This window comes from Rhea pennata, chromosome 1 (genome assembly GCF_028389875.1).
Source record: "Rhea pennata isolate bPtePen1 chromosome 1, bPtePen1.pri, whole genome shotgun sequence".
Taxonomy (NCBI): domain Eukaryota; kingdom Metazoa; phylum Chordata; class Aves; order Rheiformes; family Rheidae; genus Rhea; species Rhea pennata.
Genome location: NC_084663.1, coordinates 57,242,351 through 57,251,020, shown reverse-complemented (window position 1 = coordinate 57,251,020; position 8,670 = coordinate 57,242,351). Strand labels below are relative to the sequence as shown.

General features: G+C 47.5%; 1 protein-coding gene across 3 annotated transcripts; it reads left to right on the top strand.

The window, feature by feature from the left end:
* Nucleotides 1–447: 447 nt before the first annotated feature.
* On the top strand, nt 448–8,273 carry KCTD17 (potassium channel tetramerization domain containing 17). 3 transcript variants are annotated; one of them, XM_062588521.1, is made up of 7 exons: nt 454–660; nt 1,721–1,829; nt 3,634–3,725; nt 4,652–4,747; nt 5,155–5,280; nt 5,981–6,124; nt 6,299–6,488. In XM_062588521.1, the coding sequence occupies exons 1-6, from the start codon at nt 454–456 to the stop codon at nt 6,071–6,073; spliced, it is 723 nt and encodes a 240-aa protein (XP_062444505.1). In that variant the 3' UTR covers nt 6,074–6,124; nt 6,299–6,488. The 3 variants fall into 3 exon arrangements, with proteins under 3 accessions (XP_062444496.1, XP_062444505.1, XP_062444512.1); XM_062588512.1 differs by lacking the exon at nt 6,299–6,488 and having other exon boundaries at nt 448–660; nt 5,909–6,214; XM_062588528.1 differs by lacking the exons at nt 5,981–6,124; nt 6,299–6,488 and adding an exon at nt 8,145–8,273.
* Nucleotides 8,274–8,670: the final 397 nt, after the last annotated feature.

The window sequence follows — 8,670 nt, the reverse complement described above, 5'->3', positions numbered from 1 at the left end:
CAGTAGCCCCTTTTGCAGGGATAGTGAACTGGGGAAAACTACAATTCCCAGTGCCCTTTTGTGCATGTCTGTGCAAACTACATTTCCCAGAATCATTTAATGAGCCAGAGTTGATGTTCATGGAAATAAATGCTGAGGATTTTTGCATAACACCCCGCACCTCTGAAGTGCTGGCCAGCCCTTAACTTGACTAGTTAAAACTGGAACAGGGGAGAAGCCAGAGAGCATCTGCACTGCGGAGTTTCAGTTCTGCCATTCCTAATAGCAGCAGTGATATCCCACAGCCTACAGCATCCTTCCTCTCCCCCACTCCTGCCCCCCTTGGCGGACACAAGGACCCTAGCACCTCTGGGAAATACGGCTGCCACAGAAAGAGAGGCAGATGAACTACAGATCCCAGCATCCCCTGGCAGGCAGCACCTGCAGCAGTCCCTGCACACTGAGGGGATGAGGATGAGGATGGAGGGCGGGGAGGAGATGCAGGGCGCTGCAGGACTGCGCTGCACCTGGGACATCCCATCACCTGCCAGCACCCAAGCCAAGTGGGTGAAGCTCAATGTTGGGGGCACCATCTTCCTCACCACCAGGCAGACCCTGTGTCGGGAGCAGAAATCTTTCCTGTGTCGCTTGTGCCAGGGTGAGGAGCTGCAGTCAGATCAGGTAAGGCAGCAGGTTTGCCTCCTGTACCATGCCTCGCTGAGCACAGGGAGGGCTGGAGGGCTGGAAGGATGCTGGGATGGAGTTAGACCCCAATAGCTGCAAGAGTAACTGAGTAAAAAAAAAAAAAAAGCTTTTCTTCTTTCTCTCTCCTGGGAAGAACCTCCTCTTGCTTTCCTTGCCAGATGCTACCTTGCTATGTTACAGCCTTGCAGCTGTCTTTTCCATCCGGGGAAAAAGAGAGACCATCTCCCTTCCTTCCTGGCTGTCCTGTCTCACTATCTTGCAAGATCTCCTGGGTCTACATCCCAGCTATTGACTCAACCTTGTTGCCTGTAAGGGGCATGTCTGCTGTCTCACACTAGCCCTGTACATAGAGTCAGAGAAGGAGTCAGAGGCCTTTTTTTGGGGGTGGGGGGGTGGGGAGGGCTTTCTTAGCTGAATTTGTCCACGCTGAGATGGGCATTCTGGGGATAATGAGCCAGGAGTTAAAATCCAAGAAAGGCTGATGTGGACTGGGGACTTCTATAGTCCATCTCAGTAAAGTAAACTGCAGAATCTGGTGCCACTTACTATAGGAATTAAACTTTCAGAAAGTCAAAGTTCTACCAAAACATAAAAAAAAGCCTGGATTTTTCCTCCAAAACTTTGGTTTGATGTGACGAGTGTTGCAAACTAGTTTACTCTTCCCTCTGTTGGTGCAGGCCAGGGACTCCCTCACTTAGGCTTTGGCCTTGCACACTGTCTGGCTGTTGTCTTGCATAACTGACTGTATATGCATCTATTTGGGATCCTTATGCTTTATTTCCTCATCATCCTTCAGATCATCTCATAAAGAAGAAGCAATGGCATGTTTTTCTTCCACTGGAGAGCTGCTATGTGTATGGTGTAGTGATGGTACTGTAGAGAAGAAACCATGGGCCTTGCTCTTGGTTTCTAAGGAACCTTAGAAATGGTGGACATTTTTGCTTGGATTAGCATTTTCCTCTAACCTGGAGCATTTGAGGGTTGGTGAAACTTTTCCCATGGGGTTTTTCTCCTCATGGTCTGTCTCTGTTGCTAGGATGAGACTGGTGCATACCTAATAGACCGAGACCCCACTTACTTTGGACCCATCCTGAATTTCCTCCGTCATGGGAAGCTGGTCCTGGATAAAGATATGGCTGAAGAGGGTGAGTTTTGGAGCTCAGAAACTTCCAGTTCAAGATTGCTGCTGGAATCAGAACACAGTAGGACTTGCTGTCCACCTTGTTGTGTCCTGTTCTTCTCCTGAAGTTCGTTTGGGGAGATCTGAGAGGGATGCCTCAGCAGCTCTTGGAAAGCATACCAATGCCTCCTTTACTTAGGGGCTTTGGCGTAGGTGGGGAAGGCATCCTATAGTTGTTGTGGCTTCTCAACTGTTACTTCAGCAGAGCTGTCATTGCAGTAGAAGTAGGCAAGGTCTCTCAGCTTTAATAAATCATTTTATTACCTGTTTCTGAACCACTTTTAATCAGGCTTTGTGACTGAGGTATCCGTTAATAATTCAAAGTTTCTACTAGAAATGAAAACTCAGAAGATCAAATTGACCAAGCTCATCTCTTCTGCTGATTGTAATAATGCCTGTAATAAGATCATCATTAATCAGTGATATGCACTGATATGTTACTAGTGCCCTTATGAGTTGTAGGCTGCAGCAATTTCTGTGGAACAAGGCAGACAAATCAATCCCTCATTTGAGGTTGATAGAGTCCAAAAGGATAACTCACTAACATCATCTCAGGGTTGTCAGCTAGCAATCTCCAATGCTTTGGGGTTTTTTGGACATCAGAGTATAACAAGTAGCCAGTTCTAAAGACAAGCTGTGCTGTTCAGCCTCTGCCAAGTACAGTTTCTGCAGGTTCATCAGTCTTCTTGTCTCTCTCTTAAGTATTTTTATCTAACAAAATGATTTTTTTTTCAGAGTTGTATTATGAGTTATGATCACAAAAAATGCATCCAAGCAATGGTATAGAACTATAACAAACATGATTCTGAGATGCTTTCTACTTGCTACGTCTTGTAATCCTTGCATCAGACAGAGTTCAGCCACAGGTTTTAACATAAAAGCTGAAGCGTAACAGGAGTCTGGTTCACAGCTTAACATCTCCTTTTGTTCCTACCACAGATACTTGGGCTGACATGAAATAAAACTCATCAGACGATTCAGGGTATAATGAAGGGCTCTGAGTGGGTTAGACAGAGCCAGCTCAATCCCTCCTGCCTGCTTGGTCTGTGCACTGCCTTGAGGACATGTGAATGTTGGTTGCTAGCCTCCTTCCCTTCCTGACCTACTGTGAACCCACCTTGCTTCCTCAAAGGCCTTTAATAAACAGGAGAGTCTCACGAGAGGTGATAGATGCAGATAGCATAGAAAAAACCCCCACACATCTCTATTTACTTGCTTTGAGGTATAAAACACAGATGAGAGATTGTCTGAAATGTGTGGAGATGCTGGGCAGGTACAACTCCAATTGGCCCAAGAGAACAGTGGGGGTTTTCTAGGGTCTCTCACTGATGAGGTCAGAATAAGTCATGGTTTTCTACCTTCCAAAGACTGCCAAAGCAATATGATAACTAATATGCCTTAGAGAGAGGCTGGAGCCTACATTTATTCATGCTGGCCAGTAATCTGGTAGTTGTTGTTATACTCTCAGAGAAAGCCTTTCCTTGCCTGGAAAGGTATTAGCAGGCCTTAGCTCAAACCTTCACTGGCAGTGCCTGTTTCTGAAGTAGTAGATTGCTTAAGAGGATTGGGAGCACAATGCAGAAAGACAGAGTCAATTTCCTGGAAGAGGTTCCAGCAACAGAAATGTGTTAGTGAGTGGCTGGAGTGTCGAATCTCCTTGTGGAAGGGACAGGACCATGGGAAGCTCAGAGATGATTTTTTGCAAGTCAAAAAACAAGAACTGTCTGTTAACTTTGTGTCTTTGTCATCTCTCTGTCTTTCTTTCTCAGGAGTCCTAGAAGAAGCTGAGTTCTATAACATCGGCCCTTTAATCCGAATAATCAAAGATAGACTGGAGGAGAAGGATTACACAGTAGCTCAGGTATGGATGGAAATGGCCAGGAAAGATAAGAGTGGGAGAAGCAGAAAATGCTGAAAGGGAGAAGTGAGTCTACAGAGAGGGCAGATTTGGGAGAAGCAGCCAGGAAAGGAAATGTGTAACTAATTAGAGCTTATATGTTAATCTCTGCATAACAAAACCTTGCTGGAGACAGGCTACCACCATATTAGTTACGATAAAACAGCCTTGCTTTGCAGTCCCAGAGGTATTGCTGGATGTAACACTTGAAACAAAATTGGCTCCAATAACTTCTCAAATAAGCCAGCTGATTACTGTGAGATATCTAAGGAGAGTGGAAATACAGAGAAAAGAGCGGAGGAAATGTGGGGAGAATGGCTTTGGAGTGGGGAGCCCCGGGAGAATAATCACAACAAAGAATAGGGAGATGCCTGTGGAGGTACTTAAGGGGAAAAGAGGAAGGGATGTCTGTGGAAGAGTTAAATGCAGAAAATGAGGCACAAGGGATCGATCCTGCGGCAGAGTTGCACCTTCTGGCCAGTAACCTTTCTAAACCTGTCTTCTGGGAATGTTTGGCTGACGTCTCACTTTTCATCATGTCTGCCTCAGGTTCTAAGCCTCCAGCAGCAGCTAGTCATTTTGTGCTTACAAAACCCTATCAGCCTTTGTGACATTTGTATAAATGACTTTGTAATGACAAATGCAAACTCTCCACGGGAAAGAGCCCAGTATCTTCTGTGGACAACGTAGGAAGATCTTAGCTCAGTCCTTTCCTTCCAGAATAGATACAATTGTTCTTGCCTCCCTGGACAGAACAGTAGAAAGCTAGATTGCAGTTTCATCTCTCCTTTACACTTAAAGAGGGGTACTACTGCATTCCCTTTTGCATGAGGGCAACAGCCTTTAGCATGGGACCTGGGCAACACGATTCTCTGCAATTTTGCTTACAGGTGCCTCCTAAACATGTCTACCGCGTGCTACAGTGCCAGGAAGAGGAGCTCACTCAGATGGTTTCCACTATGTCTGATGGATGGCGATTTGAGCAGGTTCGGGGAGAATAGAGGAGGGTGGGCAGGAGCTTTCTTTTGGGGAAAAGATCACGGATACTGGGCAGGGCCCAAGCATGGCAGCACACCTTCCTTCTCTGGGAATATTAGTTCAGTCACTGATGGTGCTATCATGTTGGCTTCTGCCTTGCCTCTTCCTTAGAAGCTTGGAGGATGCTGTGTGTGTTTGTGGAGTGAATGAGGTTAAGGTGTTTGAATCCTGGCCAGCAGTGCGGAGAACCCTCCTGCTATGTTGTACCACTTTCTCTGCTTTGTTATGAGGCCTTTCTGGTGGAGATAGGGATTAGACTCCATGATGCATGAGGAGCTTTTTCTCCTGCTCTCTGGGTGAAGTGGATGTCTGTAGTAACATGGGTACGTGATCCTTGCCCTCTTGTCCTCTCTAGCTTGTGAACATTGGCTCATCCTATAACTATGGGAATGAGGATCAGACAGAGTTCCTGTGTGTGGTCTCCAAAGAGCTGTACAGCTCTCCCAATGGCCTGAGTTCTGAGCCCAGCCACAAAGCCAAGGTGAGACCAAGTTTGGTAAGGCTCTGCTCCTGTCACCTATGAGACCCTTCATGTGGTTTACTACCTCTTTCTTTCTACCCTCCACTGTGAGTGTGGGGCACCTCAGATTGAAATATGGGGCTTGCCTTGATGTTCAGCATCATGATATTATACTTGTTGCCCAAAAGGAGGAGTACATGTGTTGGAGGTGATGGTATCTAGCTGTGTATGGCAAATGGTTTTAACAAGTGACCTCAGCACTTCTCATGCTACTCTAACATCCTTCTTATCCTGCCTCAGGACCGTGTGTCACTCTGCCATTAGGGTGTGATTGCCACCAAGGCCTTACTGCATGCCCTTTCCTTGTTGAGCTAGGGGGCCAGGAGTTCACCTGGTTCCCTCTTAAGAGAAGGATAGAAACATATGCATGACATCTTGTAGGCAGCTTGGATATGGGAAGGAGTGTTAGCAAGTGATGACAGGGTTTGGGCAATAGGATCATAGCATTTGTAGATAGGTTAGATGCCTCTGACCTGATGACACAGAAGAAGACCAGTCTCTGCTTCCTGACCCAGAGCTGTCTTGGCCATAGGGAGAAATTCCTTTTATGCCAGTATCGTGAACATTGCTTTATGCCCTTGTGTGTGAGCAAGAACCACCATGGCTCATCTTGCAAGTGTCTCCACTCTTTCTTCCCTTTGTCCTGCATGCTGGGCCGCAGAGCACAGAGGAGGACCTGAAGGAGGAAGAGCAGGAAGTGGAGGAGGAGGAGGCAGAAGCAGAAGCAGAGGAGAAAGGTGCAGCAAATCCATGAGGAAAATGATAAAAATAACCCCCCCCAAGCATAGACCCGTCCACCTTTCTGGTGAGAGTTCACAGCTAGTGGCAGGGAAGCAGTAGGGCACGGCTGGGAGGAGATCACTCCAGGGAGCAGGAGTTGCTCTGGGGATGAAGATCACACGTGGGAGAGCTGTTGCCTTGGTTGCTGCTTTGTACTTTTAACATTTTGGTTTATTTATTGTTTTATTTTTGTTTGCAGACTCTCCATCTACTCAGGATTCCACTAAACTCTTTCTTCCTCTGGACCCTCCTTCCTGCTCCCCACCCTGTTCTCTACTTGTCATCAGGGTGTCTGTCTCCTTACAGTTACCTTCCTCCCACCCTATCCCACTTCCCTGCCTCCAGCATTTTTCTCTCTGCTCTCTTTGCCCCCTCACAGCCTCTCTTCAGCAGCCCATGTTCCTACCTCCCCTCCCAAGCCCAGGGCCCTGTGTGCTCCCTGCTCAGGGCCCTGTCTCTGCTCCTCACTTTTCCTCCTCTGCAGGTATGTTACCTGTCTGCACTGTCAGATCCTACCAGTTTGAGCTCTGCATGAGTGACTCACTTCCTCCCGTCTTACAGATATGGGCCTGGTTTGTAGAGCTGGGGGGTGTGGAAAGGGAGGGGAGGCTGAGTCATTCTTAAGGCAGCTTTTCTGATTGTCTTCATATATGGGTCTTAGTTGCCAAGCAGGCCTTACAGTGCTGGACTAGAAGCTCTGGCAGCAGAAGGGCAATTGCAGCTGGGAGAAATGAAGAGGAGTGGAAATAAATGCAAAGCAGGCAGTGGTGGCACAGGAGGAAGTCTGCCACGTGTCTGCCTGACATGCATGCCAGATCACTTCTCCAGACTGCTGTCCATACCTTCTTTGGCAGCCAGAGAGCCATTTGCAGAAGCAGCTTGTGATTTTCCCCTCCCTCCTCTTTCTTCCCTGGGCATTTCCCTCACTGCCTCTGCCAGGGTGAAAATGCAGAGGGAGCAGGTTCACAAAGACAGAGCAGAAGCTGCAGCTCCTTACTCCCGATGTTCTCACAGCTGTGTGTGAATGTGCCTCAGTGCTCTGTGTTGTGCTTAGGGAGGCTGCCTGGCCTGGGCTGTGTGAAGCTGGGGGGTTGGGACATACAGAAAGCTTTAAAAGGAGGATGCCTCTCTCTTACTGGAAAGCTTTGGGACTCTTGTTAACCTGGAGATGCTGAGTACCACTTCCTGTCCTGATGGACAGCACTTGTTAGTTGTCTGGTATTTCTCTCACCCTCTGTTTAAGAGCCTCTTTGTCTGTGGCTGTGGGACTTAAGTATTATTCTCTTGAAAATCAATGTATGTTACTCACACAGATTTTTCCCTCCTTTTTCTTTTTCTCCTCACCTTTATGCCTCCTTTCATTTTTTTATCTCTATTTTCATTTCCTCTGTCATGTGCTCTTTCCCTCTTCTTATTTCTCACTCTCTCCTCCATGCTCAATTATTCTTTTTCTGCCTTTGATTTTGTTTCTCTCTCTTCCATTTGCTAGCTGTTACAAGCCAAAGACCTGAGGATGTGATCCTGATCCAGCCTTTTAAATTGTGGTTTATATCTTTATTTTTGTACTGCAGTGTATAGCAGCCCCTTGCGCCACAGCAATACTCCCCTGCTTCCCCTTCACTCTTCACATGCAGCCTTTGGTTCTTACAAAGTTGCCTTTATGACTCAGGCCTCTGGTGCACGGAGGAAAGAGGAAGGAGGATGGCAGATGCTCCAAGGAGTCCCTGACCTGCTGTAGGATCAGGAGCCCACAAACACCTCCCGTGCCTACCAGATTGGCTTTCCTTAATCTCACAGAAGCCCCTGCCGGGGACATCAGTGCTCAGCCACTACAACATTCGTTCCTTTCCCATACCCTACCCACAGGACTAGGGCACTGATGTGGTGGTATCTGCTGTAGGAATGATGGCCATAGTTGCATGGGGCAGTTAGTCTGGGCTTGTGTCCAGAGGGGCACTGCATTTTTCTGAGCCTGCATTGCTTGTGGGGTGTGCCTGTGCTTGGTAATATGTTTGTTGGTGCCTCCCTCCCTCCCTGTCCCCCAGAAGAGCCCTGTGTTGGAAGACAAAGATGAGATAGGAATGCTGCCTGGGTACCTGTGGAGAACATGCTAGTGGCTGACATAGAGTCTGTTAGCAGGAGGAGATCCTTGACTCTGGGAGTGGGAAGTTTGCCTCGCCGCTGTGTCTAAGGACACCAGGTTTAACTCCTGAATAAATTTCACAGTCTGTTCCTCTGTGCTTTGTCTCTCCTTTCAAGTGGCAGAAATTTGGTGGTAGTGGAGGAGGGTGGGGACTGAAAAAGAGGAGTTGGATTCATCACCTGCAGCCACCAGAAGCTGTTTATGCTTTATCCTTTATGTTCTGGGGGTTGGCAGTACCTCCCACTGGATCTGTGTTGTGTCCCCACTGAATGCAGCTGGGCCAAGTGCAGATTTGGCTATTGGTGTTTGCACTCCTAACTCATAACAATGAGCAAGCACCACCCATCTAGCTGATAACTGACCCTGCTGTGCCCGGGACATAGCTACGGTGATGGTGGTATCTATTTTGCCAGTATCCAGTGCTATGC